This window comes from Mobula hypostoma, chromosome 7, assembly GCF_963921235.1.
Source record: "Mobula hypostoma chromosome 7, sMobHyp1.1, whole genome shotgun sequence".
Classification (NCBI taxonomy): domain Eukaryota; kingdom Metazoa; phylum Chordata; class Chondrichthyes; order Myliobatiformes; family Myliobatidae; genus Mobula; species Mobula hypostoma.
Genome location: NC_086103.1, coordinates 177,692,327 through 177,718,932, shown reverse-complemented (window position 1 = coordinate 177,718,932; position 26,606 = coordinate 177,692,327). Strand labels below are relative to the sequence as shown.

Here is a 26,606-nt window from a genome sequence, read left to right as displayed (position 1 = left end):
CTGCGTGGCATCAGATGTAGTGAGGACTAAGCCTAAAGCTGCCGCCCAGGAGAGAGAGAGGTGCCGTGTTAGGGGCAGAATGCTGTGCTCAGCAGAAGACGAGCCATATTGTGTTCAACTGCAGATGGCTGCAACATTCATGGACTCAAGGTCTTGGACTCTATTTGTGTGACTCTATTTTACAGATATCTTATATCTGCTATATGTGCCTCTTGCTCTGCGTGACTATTGGTACTGCGTTTCGTAGCTTGGCCCTGGAGTAAAGATGTTTCGATTGGCTGTACCCTTGCAGGGTTGAATGAAAAGGTGAGGGTGTTAGAGCCAGAAGTGATGGACGGGCTGGTTTAGCTCACTGCTCCACGAGATTTACTCATTTCTGCATTGAACTGAGACTCTGGCCTGCAACTAATGGACTCACACCACCATATTTAAGAACTGTCACTACCCCTCAACTATCAGGCTAAAAGGGGATAACTACGCTCATTCTGTTTCTGTTGTTCCCACAACCGATGGTCTCGCTTCAAGGACTCTTTGTCTTGTTACTTTATGTTCTCATTATTATTTATTTATAGTTGCATTTGCACAACTTGTTATTCGTTAATCCTGTTTATATCCATTCTATAGATTTGCTGAGTGTGCCTGCAGAATCTCAGGGTTGTAAGTGTTTGTACTCTGATAATAAATTTTACTTTGAACTTTGTTGAACTTTGATGTGAGTCGGCTGCAGTGATGCCTGGCTGTGGATTCGCACTTCGTCAACTTCAGTTCTGAATGCTCTTTGCTTGCTTTTATTGTTTGTGTTTTCATTCTCTGTACATTGGGTTGTTCGACAGTCTTGTTTCAATCTGAAACCAGATCAGGGTTCTTTTGTTTTCCAAAACAGCTCAGATTTCTTTTTGCAGAGATGGAGTTAGTTAGAGGTGGAGCTCTTGAATTTGGTAAGCATTTACTTGGGAACGTGCTTTTAGTTTCATTAATTCTTTCAGGGAGAGCAGGAGTAAATTCTTGGAAGAAATTCTTACTGAATACCAATAGAACTGCACTAGCCAGAAAACAAGGGCACTTCGGTGAGAAAGATGTGCTGGATTTCAGTTCAGCATTTGATTACTCAACTACTGTCCCACAGACCTTGGTGAATAAACTCCTACTCCTTGGTCTAAATGCACCATTATGTTGGACTTCCTAACCAACAGACCTCAGGTAGTCAGGTTGTACAAAATGCTCCTCTTTCCCCATCATCCTCAACATGGGTGTCCCCCACCCCCTAGGGCTCTGTTCTGAGCCCATTGCAGTACACTCTGCTCACTCATGACTGCATGCCCAAACACTCGAGTAATCACATTGTTGAGTCTGCTGATTTTTTTGTTTAAGCGTGTCGTACCGGACATTCAGCCATTCTTGTCTGGCACGTGGTGTCAGGATTAACTGGGTCACGTTATGAACGTTCCTGACTCGACCCTTGTATTTTTTACGAGGCCGAGTGGCTAGCTCGACACTCAACCCAGCACGGATGGAAAGCGTGCTCGGGGGTGGCCCGACCTGGATTCGAACTTGGGAACCTTCCGTCCGGAGTCCGGCACTGATCTCACTGCGCCACCAGCCGGCCTAGTTTGCTGATGACATAACAACAGTGGGGCTCATCACCAACAATGGTGAGATGTCGTACAGAGGTGAGGCCTGGTGATAGGCAAATAACCTCTTCCTTAATATCAACTGGACAAAGAGATGCTCATTCTCTTCAGGAGAAGTCACACCACTCACAGCCCCCTTTACATTGACGGTATAGTCATGTAAACTGCAAGCAGTTTCAAACTTCAGGGAGCGCACATCACACACAACCTCCCATGGTCCCAGAACACATCCTACACAGTCAGGAAAACTCACCAACAACTCTACTTTCTGAAGAAGCTGAAGAGAGCTGGACCTTACACGTCCATACTCATGTCATTCTACAGATGCAGAGTAGAGAGCCTTCTGACAAGCTGCAACACTGCTTGGTGTGGAAACAGCACTGCGGTGAACAGCAAGGCTCTGTAACGGGTAGTCGAAGCTGCCCAACGCATCACTGGCACCAGCCTACCTGTCAGCAAGGACATATTCAACATTCAAATCCATTTGCTATCAAAGAATGTATAAGTTATACACCTCGAGATCTGTTTGCTTACAGGCAGCCTCAAAACAAGAAACTGAATAAGCCAATTTTTCAAAAAGGACCATAAAAGAGGGGAAAACACACAAAGCATGCAAACAATAGAAGCAAACAACAGAATTCAGAACCAGACTGAGTCCCCAGAGCAGCCACAGTAAACCCAAGTCTACTCATATAAGCCATCTCCGTTCGTCATATTAAAGGGGCAAAAACACTGCAAAACTCGCACAAACAGCCGCTGGAGATAGGAATGAACATCACAGGAGAGCCAGCTAAGTCAGCCCAACCCTCGCCTCATTTGCGCTTTCCAGTCTATCTGGGCCAGCGTTTGAATTGTCCAAACACCGAGTAGTTGTTAACTGTCGGACCCGGATCCCAGCACTTGGTCCGCACAGCCCAAAGCCATTCTCCGCCTCACCAAATCGGCTCAGCACTTGGAGCAGTCCAACCTCACACCCAGGTGAGGTGAACGGGCATCGAAACTCTTCCGCATTGACTCCTGTCCAAATCGTTCACTCCAACAGCAACAGTGATACGAGCTCTGTCTGTGATCCTGTCTCGAACACGTTGTCCTTTGGCTCTGCAATGCACCTACACGGCCCATCCTTCAAATCAACTGCCTCTGCTTACTTCATTGTTTGTGGTGACAGTTGACCACAATTTATTTCAGAAAAGGTGTAATTAGTAACGTTTTTAGTTGTATTTTTTCCCATCTGAACTACCAGTAGGGCCAGTAATATAAAACCATAAAAATCTGCAGCGCATTACAAGCTCTTCGGCCCACAGTGTTGTGCCGACCATGTAACCTACTCTAGAAACTGCCTAGAATTTCCCTAGTGCATAGACCTCTATTTTGCTAAGCTCCATGTACCTATCTAAGGGTCCCTATTGTATCTGCCTCTACCACTGTCACTGGCAATACATTCCATACACCCACCACTCTCTATGTGAAAAACTTACCGCTGACATCTCCTCTGCACCTACTTCCAAGCACCTTAAAGCTATGCCTCTCGTGTTAACCATTTCAACCCTGGGAAAAAGCCTCTGACTATCCACATGATCAATGCCTCTCATAATCTTATACACCTCAATCAGGTCACCTCTCATCCTCCGTCGCTCCAAGGAGAAAAGGTCCAGTTCACTCAACCTATTCTCATAAGGCATGGTCCCCAATCCAGGCAACATCCTTATAAATCTCCACTGCACTCTCTCTATAGTATCCACATCCTTCCTGTAGTGAGGTGACCAGAACTGAACACAGTATTCCAAATGGGGTCTGACCAAGGTCTTATATAGCTGTAACATTACCTCATGGCTCTTGAACTCAATCCCATGGTTGATGAACCACTTCATACTTATCCCATGGTTGATGAGTTGGATGATCAGCCATGATCATAATAAATGGCGGTGCAGGCTCGAAGGGCCGAATGGCCTACTCCTGCACCTATTTTCTATATTTTCTATGAATGCCAACACACCATACGCCTTCTTAACAACACTGTCAACCTGCACAGCAGCTTTGAGTGTCCTATGGACATGGACCCCAAGATCTCGCTGATCCTCCACACTGCCAAGAGTCTTACCATTAATATTATATTCTGTCTTCAAAGTTGACCTACCGAAATGAACCACTTCATACTTATCTAATTGAACTCCATCTGCCACTTCTCAGCCCAGTTCTGCTTCCCTTCGAAGTCTCTCCGTGACCCCTGAACTCTCCGGTCTATCTACAACACCTCCAACTTTTGTGTCAATGATAAACTTACTAATCCACCCTTCTACTTCTTCATCCAGGTTATTTATATCAATTACAGAGGAGGAGTCCCAGAACAGATCCTTACAGAACACCACTGGTCACCATGCTCCATGCAAAATACAAACTATCTACCACCACGCTTTGCCTTCTGTGGGCAAGCCAATTCTGGAGGCCTGGGGAATTCTCGGCTGGTCCTGGCAACTTATCTAACTTAATGCTTTTCAAAAGCTCCAGCACATCCTCTTTCTTAATGTCTATGTGCTCAAGCATTTCAGTCCACTGTAATTCATCCCCACAGTTGCCAAGATCCTCTTTCCTGGTGAATACTGAAGCAAAGTATTCATTAAGTAACTCTGCTACCTGCTCCGACCCCATGCACGTGTTTCCACTATCGCACCTGATGGGTCCAATTCTCACACAGTTCATTCTCTTGCTCTTCACACATTTGTAGAACGCCTCGGGGTTTTCCTTCATACTGCTCGCCAAGGCCTTCACATGGCCCATCCAGCTCTCCTAATTTCATTCTTGAGCTCCTTCTTGGTGCCCTTGTAATTTTCTAGAGGTCGAACAGTACCTAGTTTCTTGAACATTTTGTAAGCTTTTCTTTTCTTCTTAACTAGATTTCCCACATCCTTTGTATGCCATGGTTCTTTTACCCTACCATCCTTTCCCTGCCTCAATGGAACATACCTATGCAGAACTCCATGCACATGTTCCCTGAACATTTGCCACTTTTCTGCCGTGCATTTCCCTGGGAGCATCTGCTCCCAATCTATGTTCCCAAATTCCTGCCTAATAGCATCATATTTCCCCCTTTCCCTATTAAATGTTTTCCCAAATTATCTGCTCCTTTCCCTCTCCAGTGCTAAGGTAAAGGAGATATAGTGTTGTGATCACTGCCTCCAAAATGCTCTCCCACCCAGATTTCTGTCACCTAACCAGGTTCATTTCCCAATACCAGATAAGTACAGCCTCTCCTCTAGTTGGCTTATCTACATATTGCGTCAGGAACCCTTCTGGAACACACCTAACAGGCTCCACCCAGTCTAAACCCCTTGCTCCAAGGAAATGCCAATCAATATTAAGAAAGTTAAAATCACCCATCACAACAACTCTATTGTTATTGCACCATTCCAGAATCCACCTGCCTATCTGCTCCTCGATGTCTCTATTCTTTGGGGGGGGGGGAGGGAGTCTATAAAAAACACCCAGCAGAGTTATTGCACCTTCTCTGTTTCTGACTTCCACTCACAATGACCCAGTAGACAATCCCTCAATGACTTCCTCCTTTTCTGCAGCCGTGATACTATCCCTGTTTAGCAGTGTCGCTCCCCCACCTCTTTTGCCTCCCTCCCTGTCCCTTTTGAAACATCTACAGCCCCGGCACGTTCAGCAGCCATTGCTGCCCCTTGAGACATCCAAGCTTCTGTAACGGCCACAACATCTTCAAGGATCCCACCCACCCTGCTCAAGGACTGTTTGTTCCACTCCCTTCAGGGAGAAGGCTACGTAGCATCCATGCCAGGACCACCAGACTCTAAAAACAGTTACTTTTCCCAGGCGGTGAGGCTGATCAACACCTCCACCCACGAACTCCACCACTACTTTATTATTTCCTTTCAGTCACCTTAAATACAACCCAGTGTCACTTTATGGACATACAATCAAGGTATGTGTACAAGCTATTTTATGTAGAGAAATTATATTGATATGTTATTATTATTATTATTATTATTATTATTATTATGTTCTTTATCTTTTGTGCTGCATCGGATCCGGATCAATTACTTCATTCTCCTTACACCTGTGCACAGGAAATGACATTATGATCTTATAGAGGTGTTTAAAATCATGAGGGCAGAAATAAAGTGAATGCCAGACGTTTCTTCAGGGTAGGAGACCTGAAAATGAGAGAGCATAGAGGGAAAGATTTAATAGGAACTTTTTTCCAGAGGGTGATTTGGGCCAGAAGGCCTGTTTCTGTGCTGTTTGACAAACCACACCCAGCTCGTCCACACCGATCACCACCCAGCCACTACCTTTCCCGCCACTCAATCCATCTGCCAATCAACCACACATCAACTGGTTCCACCAATCGCCTGCCAGGTTTTGTCCCACCCCTCCCCTTCTCCTCTTTTAATTGGCCACATCCCCTTAATCTTTCGGTGCTGATCAAGGGTCCCGGCCCAAAAGGACATTTCTCTCCACAGTTGTCACCTGACTTGGTAAGGTAGCTTCTCCAGCTCATCACTTTGTAGTTGCTGAATGTTTAACTGCTGCATTTTTTTAAAAACTTACAGCTGGCATGTCATTTGATCTCCTGTTAGTCATTCATGTGCTAGTTATAAACCTCCAGTTTCTCCTCCTGTTGCTATTACTATCATTCTTCATGACTGTATCTGCAGTTCCTCTCATACTGGCTCCAATGGTACTACCCTAGAAACCTGTTGGTACTTGTACAACTATTTCCTTATTACAACTATTAAAGCCTACTGCCATTTGCTTAAGCTGTCAACACTGAGAGGATTGTGTTTTCTGATTTTTCTTGTGCCTTCAATGCCATACAGCCCTCATGCTGGGGGTGCATGGGGGGAGGTGGTGAAGCTACAATCAATGCAGGTGGGCACATCCGTTGTATCCTGGATAATGGACGACCTGACTGGCAGACCACAGTTTGTGCAGCTTCAGAGCTGTATCAGGCATGGCTATCAGCAGCACTGGGGCCCCATAGGGGACTGTATTGGCTCCCTTCCTGTGTACCCGGTATACCTCAGACTTAAGATAAAACATTAAGTCATGTCATCTGTAGAAATTCTCTGATAACTCAGCAATTGTTGGTGTATAAAGGGAGGACAGGAGGATGAATACAGGGTGGGGGACTTTGCGAATAGTGCAGCTCAGCTAGTGCCCATCACATTTCACCTGCTTGGCACAGGATGTGAACGCAAACCTTAAAGTCTAAGGTCAAGGGCAAGTTTATTGTCTGATGCAAAAGTGCATGTATGCACAAGTACAGTACAATGAAAAACATATTGCACCAGCATCACAGGCACATTCCTATCAAAAGTAAACATACACTCTGTGGCCACTTTTTAGACACACCTGTATACCTGCTCGTGAACGCAAGTATCCAATCAGCCAATCACGTGGCAGCAACTCAATCCATGAAAGCATGCAGACACGGTGAAAGAATTTAGTCGTTATTCAGACTAAACATCAGAATGGGGAAGAAGTGTGATCTGAGTGACCTTGACTGTGGAATGATTGTTGGTGTCACACTGGGTGGTTTGAGTATCTCAGAAACTGCTGATCTCCTGGGATTTTCACGCACAGCAGTCTCTGGAGCTTACAGAAAATGGTGCGAAAAAGATCCAGTGAGCGGCAGTTCTGTGGATGAAAATGTCTTATTAATGAGAGAGGTCAGAGCAGAATGGTCAGTCTGGTTCAAGCTGACAGGAAGGTGACAGTAGCTCAAATAACCAGGTGTTACATCAGTGGTGTGCAGAGGAGCATCTCTGAATGCACAATATGTCGAATCTTGAATTGGATGGGCCACAGCAGCAGAAGACCATGAATATACTCTCAGTGGCCATTTTATTAGATACACGAGGTACCCAATAAAGTGCACACTGATAGTATGTCATGCGCAGTCTTCAAGAAATAATACAATCAGAGCTAAAAAAATTCAAATTCAATGCAAGATAAACAAAGTGGCGACTGACTGATTTTTCTGTTGCAATCTGGTGTTTGTCAGGTTGCAATCTATTGATCTTTCTGTTGCAATCAAGAGATTTTTCATTTGCAGCATATTGATACATTGGTAGCATTCACTACAGTTCACTCAATTGCACCCAAAGAATCACTAGTGGTTGGGGTTGTGCAGGTTGGTTCAAGAATCGAATGGTTGAAGGGAAGTAGCTGTTGCTGAACCGGGTGGTGTGGGATCTCAGACTTCTGTATGGCCTGCTTGATGGTAGCAATGAGAAGCACACAGAATTCTCTGTGTAAAATAACTTGTTGAACTCTCTCCTCTCTTATTTTAAATACTAGTATTAGACATTTCCACCCTGGCCGTTGACCACTGTTGTGCAAAGTAGTCAAAGTGTCTGTTGTGTTGCTACTTAAACAGAGATGGTGATCAGAGCTGTGTAGGTTGCTTACTCTGACAAACAGTGTAAAACCTGTTTGTGTGCCATTGTGCCAAATCTTTCCACACATAACTACATTGAGCTATAGTCGTAAAAAAGTTCAAAGGTTCATTTATTATCCCAGTATGCAACTCTGAAATTCCTCTTCTCCAGATAGCCACGAAATCAAGAAAGAAAAGAATGGCACCACGATCATCAACTCCCAAATCCTTTCTCCCCCACACAAAAAAACAAACAGTAATGGAATACACACATTAACACACCCCAATCACCCCTTCCCCCACACAAAATGAGAACTATAGGGCGAAAAACACAGTACACAAAAAAAAAACCCAGAAGACTGAAAAAAGTCCACATTGAAAAGTCATAGAGCACCACAGCATGAGAAACAGATCCTTCGGCCCATCTAGCCCATGCCAAGCCAATATACTGCCTAGTCCCAACGACCTGCACCCAGACTGTGGTCCTGCATATCTCTCCCATTCGTTTCAAATTTTTCTTAAATGTTGAAATGGAATCTATATCTACCACTTGCTTGGCAGCTCCTTTCACACTCTCACCATCCCCTGAGTGAAGAAATTCCTCCTCATTGTCCCTTTAAACATTTCACTTTTCAACCTTAACCTATGACCTCTAGTTCCAATCTCAACCAACCTCAGTGGAAAAAGCCTGCTTGTATTTACTGTATCTATACCCCTCATAATTTTGTCCGCAGTAAAAAGGCAAATGGAATATGGAATATCGTGTTACAGCTACAAAGAAACAGCACTACAGAACGACAAGGTGCAGGGGCCACAACAGTGGAGATCAGGAGATCAAGGGGATTGAATACCAGCAGAAGAGGAGACAGAATCCCAGCAGCAAGGGGACTGAATTCCAGACATCTCATCCTGCAAAAACTCACTTCAGGGAGGTAGCACCATCAATTTGCGGGAGACTTCCGGAAGTTCCGGGAGAGGTGGGATGTCTGCAATAGAGTAGCTCCTTAGCAGCTAGCCAGCTAGTTTAAATAACGTTCGCTATGCTAATGAACGAATGACACCTGTTAAACTCACCTCAACACGTCTTTAACAGTCTTACCCCACCATGGGCAATAGAAAAGTCACAAACAGTGCAGTGAGCAACACTGTCATTATTTTTGCTCCCTATTAGGCAGGGGTACACTTTAGGGTAGTCTGGGGTGACGTACGTTTTATATTTTCTTTTTTTGGAAAACTCTGCCATGGCGCACTCTCGCTCGTACTCTCTCTCTGTCGTGCTCTCGTGGTCGCTCTCGTGCTCGCTCTCTTGCTTGCTCTCTCGCACGCTCTCGCGCTCTCTCTCGCTCGCTCGCTCTCAAAGAAGTTGATTTCCGGGATATTGTGTATAATGTGCGGGCATCAGGGAGCCACTATTAATATGCGGGAGACTCCCGGAACCTCCGGGAGAGGTGGGACGTCTGGAATCCCAGCAGCAAGAGGGGACTGAATTCCAGCAGCAGTGGGGACTGACACCCAGCAGCAGCGGTGACTAAATCCCAGCAGCAGGGGGAGATGAATCCCAGCAGCTGAAGGGACTGAATACCAGCAGCAGTAATAAGTGAATTACTGCGGCGCAGGGAAATGAATCCCCTCACAAGCGGGGACTGAGTCACAGCAGCAGGGACTGAGTCACAGCAGCGGGGACTGAGTCACAGCAGCAGGGACTGAGTCACAGCAGCAGTATGAACTCAGTCCCAGCAGCACTGGGAAATAAATCCCAGCACTAGAGGCACTGAATTCCAGCAGCAGTGAAAGTAAATCCCAGCAGTAGTGTGGACTGCATCCCAGCAGTACAATGGACTGAAACTCATGGCAGTGGGGTTTGAATCCCAGTAAGAGAGAGGGCTGAATTCCTGTAGCAATTATGACTAAATCCCAGAGCAGTAGGAACTGAATCCCATCAGTGAAGGGTACTGAACCCCAGCAGCAATGGGTACTGAATTCACGCTGTTCTGCTGTTTAAGAAAGGCCCTTAACAGGGTAGGTCGTACACAGTGAACGGTAGGGCACTGAAGGGTGTTGTAGAGCAAAGAGATCTCGGAATACAGGTTCATAATTTATTAAAAGTGGTGTCACAGGTAGATAGGGTCGTAAAGAAAGCTTTTGGCACATTGGCCTTCATAAATCAAAGTACTGAGTACAGGAGATGAGATGTTCTGTTGAAGTTGTATAAGATGTTGGTGAAACCTAATTTGGAGTATAGTGTGCGGTTTTGGTCACCTACCTACAGGACAGATGTAAACAAATTTGAAAGAGTACAGACAAAATTTGCAAGGATGTTGCCGGGTCTGGAGGACCTGAGTTATAAGGAAAGATTGAATAGGTTAGAACTTTATTCCTTAGAATGTAGAAGACTGAGGGGAGATTTAATAAGGGTATACAAAATTATGAGAGGGATGGATAGGGTAACTGCAAGCAGGGTTTTTTCCACTGAGATTGGTTGGGACTACAACCAGAGGTCATGGGTTAATGGTGAAAGGTGAAAAGTTTAAGGAGAACATGAGGAGAAACTTCTTCACTCAGAGGGTCATGAGAGTGTGGAACGAGCTGCCAGTGCAAGTAATGCACGCAAGCTCGATTTCAACGCTTAAATGATGTTTGGATAGGTACATGTTTGGTAGAGGTATGGAGAGCTATGGTCCCAGTGCAGGTCAAAAGGAGTAGGCAGTGTAAATGGTTTTGGCATGGACTAGATGGACCGAAGGGCCTGTTTCTGTGCTGTACTTTTCTATATGACTTTATAAATTCCAGCATTGGTGGTGATACCTGCAGCAGGGGAACTGAATCTTAGCAGCAGTGGGAGAAGGGTGCTGTACTTGCTGGTGCTCTTAGGTGGCTGTATGGATGGTAAGATCTGTCATTATCAGACATCGAGGAGTCTGCACCCCACTGTGATTAAGTTTGGTTGATGAGCTTGCAATGGTGGAGTACCCCTGTCTTGGGCACTATACAGGACTGGCTCTGACGCATTCTGTTCATCGAGGCATGCTGGCTTTATCGCAGACCTGATTGCCAATTAATTAATCCTCCCTCCCTTCATGATACTTGAGGGTAAGCAAATTACTGAGGCCATTTATCTTCCCTCACTAAACCTGCCTTGCTCCTTACCATTAATGTATTTACATTAATGCATTAATCAGTTGTAGCATTCTGGTTTGCTATTACAGCTCAGGGCATCAGAGTTCAGAGTTCAACGTCAGTAAGACGAAAGAGCTGATTGTGGACTTCAGGAAGGGTAAGACGAAGGAACACATACCAATCCTCACAGAGGGATCAGAAGTGGAGAGAGTGAGCAGTTTCAAGTTCCTGGGTGTCAAGATCTCTGAGGATCTAACCTGGTCCCAACATATCGATGCAGTTATAAATAAGGCAAGACAGTGGCTATACTTTAGTAAGAGTTTGAAAAGATTTGGTATGTCAACAAATACACTCAAAAACTTCTATAGTTGTACCGTGGAGAGCATTCTGACAGGCTGTATCACTTTCTGGGATGGAGGGGCTACTGAACAGGACCGAACGAAGCTGCAGAAGGTTGTAAATCTAGTCAACTCCATCTTGGACAGTAGCCTACAAAGTACCCAGGACATCTTTAGGGAGTGGTGTCTCAGAAAGGCAGCGTCCATTATTAAGGACCTCCAGCACCCAGGGCCTGCCCTTTTCTCACTGTTACCATCAGGTAGGAGGTACAGGAACCTGAAGGCACACACTCAGCGATTCAGGAACAGCTTCTTCCCCTCTGCCATCCGATTCCTAAATGGGACATTGAATCTTTGGACACTACCTCACTTTTATTTTAATATAAGGTATTTCTGTTTTTGCACGTTTAAAAAAATCTATTCAATATACATAATTGATGTACTTGTTTATTTATTATTATTATTTTTATTTTATTTTTTTCTCTCTGCTAGATTATGTATTGCATTGAACTGCTGCTGCTAAGTTAACAAATTTCATGTCACGTGCCGGTGATAATAAACCTGATTCTGATTCTCATTCTAATTCTGGCACTGTCTGTAAGGAGTCTGGACATTCTCCCCGTGACCGTGTTGGTTTCCTCTGGGTGCTCCAATTTCCTCTCACAGTCCAATGACATTCCAATTGGTAGGTTAATTGGCCATTGTAAATTGTCCTGTGACTAGGCCAGATTAAAGAGGTGGGTTGCTGGGTGGTGTGGCTCGTTAGAGGTGGAAATGCCTGTTCCATGGTGTACCTTTAAATTAAAAACAATCCAATGATTGCCTTTCATAAAAGGCTCTTCCACAGCTCTATAAAACCCTGATTAGACCACTCTTGGAATATTGTGTTCAGTTCTAGTTACCTCATTATAGGAAGGATGTAGAAGATTTAGAGAGGGTGCAGAGGAAATTTACCAGGATGCTGCTTGGATGTCTTATGAAGATAGTTTAGTTGGCCATTTGCTTCCTAATTTAATTGGTTTGGCACAATGATGTAGCCTGTAGGGCCTATTCCTCTGCTGGACTGTTCTATGTTCTAAGGTAGGTTGAATGAGCTAAGGTTTTTCTTATTGGTGTGAAGGAGGTTGAGAGGTGATTTGATAGTTGTACAAGATGATGAGAGGTATAGATCGACAGCCAGAGACTTTTTCCCAGCGCCTAATGTGAGGGGGCATAATTTTAAGCTAATAGGGGGATGTCAGAGGGGGATATCACTGAAATCTATCAAATATTGAAAAGCCTGAATGGAGTGGATGTGAAGAGGATGTTTTCTGTAATGAGGGAGTCTAGGACCAGAGGGCACAGCCTCAGAGTAGAAGGACATTCCTTTAGAACAGAGATGAGGAGGAATTTCTTTAGCCATGGGGTGGTGAATCTCTGAAATTCTTTGCCACAGATGGCTGTGGGGGCCAAGTCATTGAGTATATTTAAACAGATGCTGAGAGGTTCTTAATTAGTCGGGGCATCAGAGGTTGCAGTGAGAAGGCAGGGGAATGGGTTGAGTGGGATAATAAATCAGCCACAATGGAATGGCAGAACAGATTCAATGGGCCAAGTGGCCTAATTCTGCTCCTTTGTCCTTGTGGTCTTGCGGTAAGTTCATTACACAGAGAGCGATGGATGTGTGTAATACCCTGCCAGGGACAGTGGAGGAGGCAGCTCCACCCTTTCTCTCTTTCTTTCTTTCTCTCTCTCTCTCTCTCTCTCCTCTTCTTTCTTCTCTCTCTCTCTCTTGCCTTTCTCTCTCTTTCTATTCTTTCTGTATTTCTTTCTTTCCTTTTGCTTTGCACTTCATTTGCTCCCCAGGTCTTCCAGTTCCTCTACCTTTCATTGATTTACGGTACTGCACACACAGCTATTTCCCCTCCTCCACCCCCCCCGCCCCCGTTGCAACTTTAAGTGACATGGTCTTATCCTGAGAGTGTGCCATGGTACTGCTATCACCCAGAGGGAGGTGAGAACCAGGAACGCACTGCCAGAGAGAGTGGGTCACTAGCGGTATTTAGGAAGAATCCAGATGTGTTCTTGAATAAAAATTGCTGGTGAACGCAGCAGGCCAGGCAGCATCTATAGGAAGAGGTACAGTCGAGACCCTTCATCAGGACGAAGGGTCTCGGCCCGAAAGGTCGACTGTACCTCTTCCTATAGATGCTGCCTGGCCTGCTGCGTTCCACCAGCAACTTTTATGTGTGTTGCTTGAAATTCCAGCATCTGCAGATCTCCTCGTGTGTGTGTGTGTGTGTGTGTGTTCTTGAATGAGTGGGCAAAATAGGCTATGGACCGAGTGCTGGGAGATGGGATTAATATGAAAGGGTTCTGAGTGGCTAGCATGGATTAATGGCCTGTTTCCTATTCTGTGAGGGAAGTTGTTGCGTATGCACAGCGCAAGAATTACAATGGAGTGGCAGGATTCAGTGTTTTTACTGAGTGATGCTAGCCATGGTACAAGCTAGGAGCTGGGTAATGTACAGTGCAGGAGTGATGAAACAGGCTTGCCGAGACAGAAACGTGTGCATTTGAAAGCCCTTTCGATGAGAGAGAGCCACACACGCATAGATGGTCCAACAACTCACTGCGCGATCCGTTGGGTGGATGCTCACTTGCCATATTCTCGCAGTCCTAGAAACATAGAAAATAGGTGCAGGAGTAGGCCATTCGGCCCTTCGAGCCTGTACCGCCATTCAGTATGATCATGGCTGATCATCCAACTCAGAACCCTGTACCAGCCTTCCCTCCATACCCCCTGATCCCTTTAGCCACAAGGGCCATATCTAACTCCCTCTTAAATATAGCCAATGAACTAGCCTCAACTGTTTCCTGTGGCAGAGAATTCCACAGATTCACCACTCTCTGTGTGAAGAAGTTTTTCCTCGTCTCGGTTCTAAAAGGCTTCCCCTTTATCCTCAAACTGTGACCCCTCGTTCTGGACTTCCCCAACATCGGGAACAATCTTCCTGCATCTAGCCTGTCCAATCCCTTTAGGATTTTATACGTTTCAATAAGATCCCCCCTCAATCTTCTAAATTCCAACAAATATAAGCCTAGTCGATCCAGTCTTTCATCATATGAAAGTCCTGCCATCCCAGGAATCAATCTGGTGAACCTTCTTTGTACTCCCTCTATGGCAAAGATGTCTTTCCTCAGATTAGGGGACCAAAACTGCACACAATACTCCAGGTGTGGTCTCACCAAGGCCTTGTACAACTGCAGTAGTACCTCCCTGCTCCTGTACTCGAATCCTCTCGCTATAAATGCCAGCATACCATTCGCCTTTTTCACCGCCTGCTGTACCTGCATGCCCACTTTCAATGACTGGTGCATAATGACACCCAGGTCTTGTTTCACCTCCCCTTTTCCTAATCGGCCACCATTCAGATAATAATCTGTTTTGCTGTTTTTGCCACCAAAGTGGATAACCTCACATTTATCCACATTAAATTGTATCTGCTATGAATTTACCCACTGACCTAACCTATCCAAGTCACCCTGCATCCTCTTAGCATCCTCCTCACAGCTAACACTGCCGCCCAGCTTCGTGTCATTTGTAAACTTGGAGATGCTGCATTTAATTCCCTCATCTAAGTCATTAATATATATTGTAAACAACTGGGGTCCCAGCACTGAGCCTTGCGGTACCCCACTAGTCACTGCCTGCCATTCTGAAAAGGTCCCGTTTATTCCCACTCTTTGCTTCCTGTCTGCTAACCAATTCTCCACTCACACCAATACCTTACCCCCAATACCGTGTGCTTTAAGTTTGCACACTAATCTCCTGTGTGAGACCTTGTCAAAAGCCTTTTGAAAATCCAAATATACCACATCCACTGGTTCTCCCCTATCCACTCTACTAGATACATCCTCAAAAAATTCTATGAGATTCGTCAGACATGATTTTCCTTTCACAAATCCATGCTGACTCTGTCCGATGATTTCACCACTTTCCAAATGTGCTGTTATCACGTCTTTGATAATTGACTCTAGCATTTTCCCCACCACCGATGTCAGGCTAAACGGTCTATAATTCCCTGGTTTCTCTCTCCCTCCTTTTTTAAAAAGCGGGGTTACATTAGCCACCTTCCAATCCTCAGGAACTAGTCCAGAATCTAAAGAGTTTTGAAAAATTATCACGAATGCATCCACTATTTGTCGATCCGACACAGTTTAAAAGTGATGTCAGAACTAAAGCAACGTCAGAAACTCCTCACATTCAGGAACTTTAGGTCTTTGGAAGTAGTTTTCTCTAAGGAGGGTTTTAGTTTTGGTGCTTAGCAGAGAGATATTCTGACCTGTTGCTAGTCAGCTTCTATAGTGTTAGGTCATGCGGCAAATGATGAACTAAATCGTAGAAGCTTTCTGCACACTCCCGATGAAGCTGTTGACAAAGACCTCCAGATCTCTGTGGCAAGCGTTTCCCCTTCCCTGACAGTTTCTTCTGACATCGCCATCTTTATGCGGGCCAGAGCGCTATAGGGCATGCTGTCAAGGGGGTTGTGGGTTGAGCTGGGGTTAAAGAGGCCGAGGACTGTAAGACTTTGAATTTCTATGTGCCAGGATGCTAATTATACATATCTAATCTGGAATACAGGTTGAGTGACTTCACTCTGCCCACACCTAGCAGAATTTCCTGCTGGCCACCCATGTTAATTCCACTGCCCATTCCCATTCCTTCAAGTCAGTTCATGGCCTCCTCTCCCGCCACGATGAAGCCACTCTCAGGTTGGAGGAGTCACACCTTTATTCTGTCTGGGTATTCTCCAAACTGTTGGCATGAACATTGATTTCTCCAACTTCCAGTAATTTCCACTCCCCCTCCTCCTCCTCACTCCTTCCATTCCCCATTCCGACTTCCCTCTTATCCCTTTCTTTCTCCTTACTTGCTGAAAACCGTCCGTCTGGTGTTCCTCCTTTTTCCCTTTCTCCAATGGTCCACTCTCCCCTCCTATCGGATTCCTTCTTCATCGGCCCTTTATCTTCTCCACCAATCACCTCCCAGCTTCTCTCTTCACTCCCCCTCCTCCATTCACCTACCTACCCCCTCCCTCTACCTTTTTATTCTGACTTCTTCCCCCTTCCTTTCCTGTCCTGATGAAGGGTCTTGGCCCAAAATGCTGTCTTTTTGTTCCTTTCCATAGATGCTGCCTGACTTGCTGGGTCCGTCCAGCATTTTGTATGTGTTAGCTCTGACCCCTAGACTCTTTGCAAAATGGCGACAGTGGAGGATAGGTGGAAATGGAGTGGCTTGGTGCTATTCGGGCAGCACAGTAGCAGAGTGGTTGGCGCAATGCTTTCCAGCGCCAGTGATCAGTGACCAGGGTTCAATTCCCATGCAGTCTGTAAGGAGTTTGCACAGTCTCCCCGTGACTGCGTGGCTTTCCTCCGGGTGCTCAGGTTTCCTCCCACAGTCAAAAAAACGTAGTCAGTTGCAGCATATTACGTTGGCACCTGAAGCATGGCGACACTTGTGGATTTCAGAATACAAGGACATCCCTTCAGAACAGGGACGAGGAGGAATTTTGTTTAGTTTGATCATTATGTGCCGTGCCATATGATGTGGGCGATTATGGTCTCACAACCATGATTGTTCATGGCAAATTTTTGTACAGAAGTGATTTGCCATTGGCTTCTTCTGGGCAGTGCCTTTACAAGATGGATGACCCCAGCCATTATCAATACTCTTCAGAGATTGTCTGCCTGGTGTCAGTGGTCGCATAACCAGGATTTGTGATATGTACCAGCTGCTCATATGACCCTCCACCACCTGCTCCCATGGCTTCATGTGACCCTGATCGGGGGCTAAGCAATGGCTGCACCTTGCACAAGGGTGACCTGCGGGCTAGCGAAGGGAAGGAGCGCCTTACCCTTCCTTTGATAGAGACGTATCTCCACCCCGCTACACACTTGCTTATTAAGGGTGTTAAAAGTTACAGGGAGAAGGCAAGAGAATGGGGTTGAGGGGGATAATGAATCAGTCACAATTGAATGGTGGAGCAGACTCGATGGGCCAAATGGCCTAATTCTGCTAATATGATCGTAATCATGATTCAAGATAGTTTCAGAATCTTACAACATTGGAAAGAGCTTAATGCTCCAACTACCTTTTTTTGGTTTTCTCAGACGATATTATGCTTGAATTTGGAGAAAATTAGAAGCAATCTTTATGATTCCTCACTCAAATTTGAACAGACCTGGAGATCTTTTATTCAATATTTTCATGTAATGTAATTTTTTTCTCCTCTTTTTTTGCTCCATATTTATATACCCTTCTTGTTTTTTTTTACTGCTTTTAATGGAGGTTGGGATTGAGGACGTGATTTTAAGTTTTTTAACTCTGCTTGGTTCCAAGTTAGCCCATTGCTTTGTTTTGCTTTTAGTTTAGTTGCACGGTGGGTTTTTTTGGGGGAGTTTTTTTTTCCTTTTCTCTATTGATATATATATATATAAAAATTAGTATACTATTATGTTACCTTAGTTTGTTATGTTTAAATTACATTGTTTGTATCATTTTTTTTGTATTAATATCTCCTGTAATTTTATTATATTCTAACAGTGTATTAGTGCCTTTATGGCTTCCCTTTTTGTATACTTATTCAATAAAAAGATTTAAAAAGAAAGATAGTTTGAGAATCAGTATCAGAATCAAGTTTAATATCACCAGCATGTTGTGAAATTTGTTAACTTTGCAGCAGCAGTATGATAAATTGAGAGAAATAAGTCCGTGAATTACTGTAAGTATGTAATCCAAAAAATGGGAACTAAAAAAGTAGTGAGGTAGTGTTCGTGGGTTCAATGTCCACTCAGAAATTGGATAGCGGAGGGGAAGGAGCTGTTCCTGAATCACTGAGTGTGTGCGTTCAGGCTTCTGTACCTCCTACCTGATGGTAACAGTGAGGAGAGGGCACGTCCAGGGCGATTGTCATTTTTATGGCAGGATATAGGAGTGTGCCGCAGTACAGCTGTTTGCGCGACACTATTACAGCTGGAGGGGTTCTGGAGCTTGGAGTTCAATTCCGGCACCGTCTGTTCCTTCTCCCTGTGAGTGCTTGAGTGTGTTCCGGGTGCTCTGGTTTCCTCTGACAGTCCAAAAGTGTACCGGTTAGTTATTAGGTTAATTGGTTATTGTAAGTTGTCCTGTGATTAGGCTAATGTTAAATAGTGGGTTGTGGGCCAGACAGGCCCGTTCTTCACCATCTCTAAATAAAAATAAAGTTAAATATGGTCTTGTAATAAACCAGTTACCCTTACCAGTTATTTGCAGTACTCCAGTGTTGTTGTAGACCGATCTGTCATCTTATTCCCTCCATCAACCCGTGTCCATTCAAATAGGCAGCCTCCAGTTTGTGTCTTGACCCATGCGACAACCTCCTTCCAGGGATGGTCAGTGACTCTAGCTTCCCCACCCCACCCTGCCTCGGTTTTTAAACTTACGTCCTCACTGACCCCTCACTACAGCTCCTGGCAGATTTTGGCATCTTTCATTTAAGTTATTCTTGAGGTTATTCTCTCCTTGGCAGCCTCTTGCGATCCTGTTCATTGGAGCTGCCATACCAGGCCATGATGTAGCCAGTCAGAATGCTCACTACCATAAATCTGCAGATATTTGGTGTTGGTACTGAAATTGGTTTATTATTTATTGTCAGATATACCAAGATTCAGTGAACATACTGTCTAACACAAAAAACAAATGTCAGAGGACCTCAGCAGGTCAGACAGAATCTATGGAGAGGAATAAAGAGTCAAGATGGAGGAGGGTGGGGAAGGGAAGGAGTACAAACTGACAGAGAGGGAACAGTGAGCGAGGGTCACATTGAACTTCTGACGAAGAGCAATTTAAGCTTCTTCAGCTAGGCATACCTTGAAGAGACTTCATAGTGGGGCAGCAAATCAAACACAAGAGATTCCGCAGATGCTGGACAGCCAGAGTAACACAGACAATTTATACAGATCAGATCATTACACAGTGCATTGAGCTAGAATACAGTAAAACAATAACAATGCAGAATAAAGTTTTAAAAGCTACCAGAATAGTGCAGTGCAGGTAAACGATGAAGTGCAAGATCATAATGAAGTAGATTTTGAGGTCACCAGTCTACCTTACTGTGCAAGATGCCTGTTCAAGAGTCTGATAACAGCAGTGTGAAGCTGTCCGAGAGCCTACTGGTTCATGTTTCCATATTAAACACATTTGTAGATTCTGCACAGTGGGAGAGGGAAGGATTTACAAGAGTCTTTGGTACCAAATCTCCTGAAACTCCTAACAAAACAGCCATTGGCAGGCTTTCTAAATGTTTGTAGTTCAGCTGCCTACACTCCAGCATGTCCTTGTTAACTTTCTCCAGCTCTCTCTCCCTCTTTCCCCCAACCAGAAAGTTCTTCAAATTACTTGGAGAAACTTTCACTGATCCCCCTTGATATCATCATGCTCTTATTGATTGGTGTAAACATTTGAATAACAAGCTCTGAGATAATCCTACTCAACATAAAACCATGGGAAATAGGACAAGTGAGTGGTAATTGATTTACACAGCTCATAGACCAGTACGAGTACTACACAGGCCCTTCAGCCCACAACATTGTGCTAACCTTTTAACCTACTCCTGCATAGGCCTCCTTTTTACTTTCATCCATATGCCTATCTAAGAGTTTCATAAATGTCTGTAATGTACACTTCTGTGCAAAAGTCAGGCACACAAGTATATTTAAATATATATATATAAAGTCTAGACTTTTGCACAGTACTGTATTTGTCAATTCGGAGCTATGGCAATCTTAAGGAACCGAAACCCTTCCACACTGTCCACAACAACACCAGTCTTTTCGTTACCTGCATCATGTCATTTTGTGCCTTTCAGACGGTTCCACCATTCAATATGATCATAGCTTCTCACCAATCTCCTCCATGAGGACCACAACCTTGTTGAGGTTTGGAGGGTTCTGTGCCTCAATGATCAGGAGAGCTTGGGTGGCTGGAGGGTAGGTTCTCCTATACCAAACAGATCAGAAAGTAGAGGTCAGACTAAGAGTGGTTCACCTGTCATCCAGGTTCAGGGGTTCAGCTCAGAGTTAATTCAAACAGTCAGAATCAGCAATGAAGAGTTCTACTTCTGAGTGGTCAAGGACAGACAGAGATGGAGGACCTTCATCTGTGTGATGTAACGGGCAGTAAGTAGGTAAAGAAAGGCATCACTTATCTCAATACCACATTCCGACTAACCCCACCGCTCCCCATTCCACTTTAAGTGCTTTGGGAGTAAATGGAGATATTAACATGTCAAGTTTACTGTCAAGTGCACAAGTACAGTGAAGTGTAGTTACAATGAAAACTAGCTTTCAGCATCATCTGCTTATCAGTACTGATAACACACACAACATTAATGATACATAAACTATATTAGGCAATAAAAAGAAAAAAAAGCACTGCAAAACAAGCTATCAGTGGTGGGGAGCCTTGGACCCGAGGGTACAGCCTCAGAACACAGGGATGTCATTTAGAACAGAGGTAAGGAGGAATTTTTTTAGCCGGAGCGTGGTGAATCTGTGCAATTTGTTGCCCCAGATGGCTGTGGAGGCCAAGTCATTGGGTATATTTAAGGCAGACATTGCTACATTCTTGATCTGTCAGAACGTGAAAGGTTACGGGAAGAAGGCAGGAGAATGGGGCTGAGAGGAAAATGGATCAGACATGATAAAATGGCAGACCAGGCTCGATGGGCCGAATGGCCGAATTCTGCTGCTATGTCTTAAGCTCATATGGTCTTAGTGAAAAAAGCACAGTCAGAGACAAGTCCTTGGTCGTACGGTATGTGGTCCATAGAGTTCTGATGCTGAGTTAAGGTTAGGGTTGTCTAGGTGATTTCGGGAACCTGATGGTCACAGGAATGGAGCAACTCCTGAACCTGGTGCTATGCATCTTCAGGCTTCTGAACCTCCTGTCTGATGGAAGCAGCAAGAAGAGGTCTTGGCCCAGATAATGTGTATCCTTGATGATAGATGCTTCTTGAGACAGTGTCTCCTGTAGATGCTGTCAGTAGTGGGGCAGTCTGGACCAAGTTACCTGATAGGATTAAATAAACCACTGAAATCTTTTTCTGTTGGTAAGCTAGTTACCCATTAAAATAATTTACCTGAAGTATATCTTCATGATGTCACTTGTGAGATGTCATGAATGTCGAATTCAAAGTCAAAGTCAAGTATATTATCACGTGGACAAGTACACGTATGCATGGGTGCAATGAAAAACTTGCTTGCAGCAGCAGTATCAGTGGCACATATGGTTGCATTTGATAAGAACCATTCACAAGGAAAAGACAATGTAAGCATAAATTATACACTACATGATTTTCTTTTCTAAAGGAGAACAAAATTAGAACAAAAATCTAAACACAAAGATTTTGCAGATGCTGGAAATCCAGAGTGACACATAAAATGATGGAGGAACTCATCAGCTCTGGTCCCAAAACATAGATTCTTTATTCCTTTCCATAGATGTTGCCTGACCTGCTGGATTCCTCCAGCATTTTATGTGTGTTGCTGATGAAAGATCTGAATCTGTCATACTGCAAAGAGATCAAAGTGGTCAAGTGGTCATGGTTTTGCTGAACTGCAGTGAGTAGGGTTGTGCTGGCTGGTTCAAGAACTGAATGGTTGAAGGGAAGTAGCTGTTCTTAAACCTGGTGGTGTGGGATTTCAGGCTTCTGTACCTCCTGCTTGATGGTAGCTCTGAGAAGATGGCCTGGCATGCATGGTGCGGACCTGTGATGGTGGATGTTGTGTTCTTGAGATAGAACCTCATATAGATATTGCTGATGTTTGAGGTAGGGCATCCTTCATCAAGGATCCCTAGCACCAAGGCCATGCTCTCTTCTTCCTGCTGTCATCAAGAAGGTGATACAGGAGGCTCAGGACCCACACCACCAGGTTCAGAAACAGTTATTACCTCTCAATCATCAGCCTCTTGAACCAAAGGGAATAACTTCATTTAACTTCACTTGCCCCATCAGTGAACAAATCCCAGAACCTATGGACCCATTTTCAAGGATTCCATCTCGTACTCTCAATATTTATTGCATATTTATTTATTACATTATTATTTTTTTCATTTGTATTTGCACAGTTCATTGTCTTTTGCACATTGGCTGTTTGTCCATCTTATTGTGTTTCCTGGATTTACTGTGTATGCCTGCAAGGAAATGAATCTCAAGCTTGTAAATAGTGACATAAATCTTCTTTAGTAATAAATTTATCTTGAACTTTGAAAGTCTAGGTGGGTCTTTCTCCTTCATTCCCTGCCTGCTCTACCTTTATAGAGGGCATTACACATTATCCAGCATGAATTAGTGATGGGGACAAATAAAGTGGTCACAGGAGGAGATGCAAACTCCACTTGAACAGCACTAGGGGTTTGTAGATGGGAGCTCCTGATGCTGGACCTCTTGAGAAATGCAGACAAAATTCTGGAGGAACTCAGTATGTCAGGCAGGACCTATAGAGGGCTACAAGTGTCAATGTTTTGGCCCAAGAACCCTCAGTAGGACTGGAACGAAGGGGTCAGAAGCTAGAATAAGGAGATGGGGGGAGGGGGAGGAGTACAAGCTGAAAGGTGATCGTTGAGCCCAGGTGAGGACTTTCCATTTATATTTGGGTCACCCTTTCACCATTTCTCTTCTCCTCATCTGCGCATCATCACCCTGTAGTTCCCTTCTTCCTTTGCTTTTTCTTGGTCCACTGTCCTCTCCTAGCAGATTCATACTGCAGCCCTTCACCTCTTCCACCTATCCTCTCACATCACTCACCCCACTGTCCTTACCACTCATTTTCCTCCTCACCTGCGAAGATAAAAAAGGTAAGAGCCCACGGCATTACAGGAAAGGCAGGGAGCAAAGAGTGGGAATAAAAAGGTTCATTTTCTGGTTGGCTGCTGGTGACTTGTGTGTTTGGACCACTTCTTTTCACGTTTTATGTCAATGACTTAGATGATGGAATTATTGGCTTTCTGGCCAAGTTTTTAGATGATATAAAGATAGGTGAGGGGGGCAGCAAGTGTTGACGAAGCCTCTTCTTATTTTGGCTCCTTTCCCCTTCCTTTCCAGCCCTGATGAAAGGTTTCGGCTAAAGGCTTGTGGCCATGAGGCACCAGCACTAACTGCTCCCCGTTGCTCCCTCCCTAACAGAGAACAGGGTATATTCAATAGATATAGGACCATAAGACATAGGAGCAGAATTAGGCCATTCGACTCACCAAGTCAGCTTTGCCATTCAATCATGGCTGAGTTATTATCCCTCTCAATCCCTATTCTCCTTCCTTCTCCTCATAACATTCGATGCCCTTTCTAATCAACAATCTGTTAACCTCCACTTTATATATACCCAATGACTTGGCCTCCACAGCCACCTGTGGCAATGAGTCAGTCTCTGGCTAAAGAAATTCCTCCTAATCTCTGTTCTAATGGGATGTCCTTCTATTCTGAGGCTGTGCTCTCTGGTCCTAGACTTCCCAACTATAGGAAACATCCTCTCCGCATACACTCTATCTAGTCCTTTCAATATTCGAAAGGTTTCAATAAGATTCCCCCCATTCTTCTAAACTCCAGCGAGTACAGGCCCAGAGTTCTCGTATATGTTAACCCTTTCATTTTCATTTGCTTCTTTTTCTTCTCATGCTGCGAACTTCAATAATCAACTTGTTTTTCTTGATTGTCAGGTAGGATCCTCCTCTTCAGCTGCCGAACTATCTCCCACCTGAGGTCCAGCCCAAGTGGATGATCTACTGACAACATGGTGTTCTTGAGATTGGATGGACACCACCAGAGGGCCTAATGCAATTGATGTTTTCCCGTCGGTTTTAGATGGATCTTCTGAGTCTTTCACCTGTCACAACAGATAAGATTCAGTACCACTGCTGGGCCTGAGACCGGGCTACGTTTTTCCCCATTGTGTGATTGCTTTGGATCATAAACAATGTCCAACCCAAATGGCCTACCTTGGCTCACATTTGTTCTTGCCCCTGCTTTGAATGTGAACAACCTGCTCTGGATAACAAGTGTCGTCGTACGCATCGCCTTCCTCAGCTGTCAGGAAAACTACCCCATCGTCACCACAAACTATGGGAAGCTAAGGGGAGTAAGAATACCGCTAGTCAATGATATCTTGGGCCCCGTTGACCAGTACCTCGGAATACCGTACGCCTCAGCTCCCACGGGCGAGAGGCGCTTCCAGCATCCTGAATCTCCCTCCTCCTGGACCGGCGTCAGGAATGCCACTCACTTCGCCCCAGTCTGCCCACAAAACATTCTCGGGTTCTTACCTGATGTCATGCTTCCTGTTTGGTTCACCTCCAACTTGGATAATGTGGCCAATTTCATCCAAGACCAGAGCGAGGACTGCCTTTACCTGAATGTCTATGTCCCAACAGAGAATGGTAAGTCACAGAGAGATTCTTCTAATTCCATAAAAGAGAGAGGGAAGTGGGAAAGAGAAGAGAGCAAGTCCATTTAGATTGAGGTCCATTCCTTCAGTTGCACTGATTACTTTTATACCTCTTTGTTGGAATTTATTATTGGAAGGCTTGAATTAGATTTTGCGGTTAATTTATATGTTGGATAAAAGATGTCTATTTTATAGCGATCCCTCAGGAGAACTTTGATTGGAACATAAGCAAAAAGGTATGAATAGATCTGAAGCATGAACGGATAAACGATTTCAATAACCAAATAGAATTAGTTCCGACACATTATTTTGTTGCCTACCCTCCAGAGAGCAAGTGATACTTCGGTGTAAGTTTCTTGCTTTTGCTTTGGTCTGAATGGTTGTTTGCAACTCTTCAAGTGCCACTGACTACAGAGACATTCATGCACCTTATTTTGTCCAGCCCGTGATGCCATAGCCTCTTTTACTCATATGTGGTTATCATCCCTCTGAAATGTTTTTCGATTCTTCCACCAGTTTTCAGCAGACACAAAGCTTTTGATAAATTAAGTCTACTTCTCAGTGATTTCCACTCAGAATTAGAACTCATATAGCACTGTGATGGTATTGGGATCCCTGTCAGCAAAGCCCCAAACTCAAAAGAAAATTTTAAACTCTAACTGATTTAGGTATCTATAGGTACCCTCACTATAGGAATTTATACAGTATCCACCTACTCTTCAATGACTAGTTTACTTCCCTGTCTAGCCTGTGTGGCAAAGTTTACCAGCCAATACCCTTTGCTTGAGTGGTGGATCCACTCCCTACCAAGGAGGAGATACTTCCAGCTAACAGGATTTAAGCACAATTATTTTATTTTAATGATACCTGTTTCAGTTTAGACAAATAGTTCTTTTAGTTAGCACGTTTAGCACTCACAGAGGATTTATAAAATTTTATAAAAGATTTCTAAGTTTAAAAAAGATTTACAAACTACATAGGATTTCCAAACACAGGTACAATTATTACAAACTAGAACTTACCAACGAGAGTCAGACGAATGAGTCCTCCGTCGCAGAAAAGAGGATTGAGGAATGAATTCCAGTTCCTCTTTCTGGAGTCACCATCTTTCTGTTGTTCTCCTCATCACTCCTAACACTCCCTAAACTGTGATGGTATTTATACTATTTTCTATTAGATGACATCATCTGCATGTGATGTTTCCAGATATCTTTGCTGGGACAAAGTAACTCACACAGATGGCCTTAAAAGCTTCTGGTGACAGGGATCCAAAACATCCACAATTAACGCTGTGAGGGCTGACCCCCTGAGTACACAAACATCATGATTTGTAACCAAGTTTGATGGTTTGTATATCAAGGTACATAAACTCAATTGTCTTGTGTTTGGTTTCCTGGTTACTTCACTTTGAAAAGCTGTGTCACTGACTTCAGATTGCTGCTTGCAATTTACACCAAGAACTAGGCACTGGTTCTTGCCTACAACAAGAAGTTAAGCAAAGAATATTTGTTAAAAGTTTAACTTTATTGCAAACAATTTTGGTGCTGAAAAGCTGTGCTGGAAAGTAGAGTTTAGCTTAAGTCTTCTGGCCCTAGAAAGTGAACATCCATCACAACACATCTGATGTTCTCTGACTGTCTCTGGGAGCCACTTATA

At 44.2% G+C, this 26,606-nt stretch overlaps 1 protein-coding gene across 6 annotated transcripts in view; it reads left to right on the top strand.

Moving 5' to 3' along the window:
- The window catches only part of nlgn4xa (neuroligin 4 X-linked a), a 360,091-nt gene that overhangs the window by 10,333 nt on the left and 323,152 nt on the right, over positions 1 to 26,606 (top strand). For 3 of the 6 annotated variants that reach the window (XM_063054615.1, XM_063054617.1, XM_063054613.1), the window contains exon 2: positions 24,230 to 24,942. The exons of 1 other annotated variant lie outside the window; for it this stretch is intronic. In XM_063054615.1, coding sequence (XP_062910685.1) covers positions 24,483 to 24,942 — 460 coding nt within the window. In that variant the 5' untranslated portion in view covers positions 24,230 to 24,482. Of the gene's footprint in view, positions 1 to 24,225; positions 24,943 to 26,606 lie in introns of all 6 variants that reach the window. 2 more of the 6 variants (XM_063054614.1, XM_063054616.1) reach the window with 1 other exon arrangement.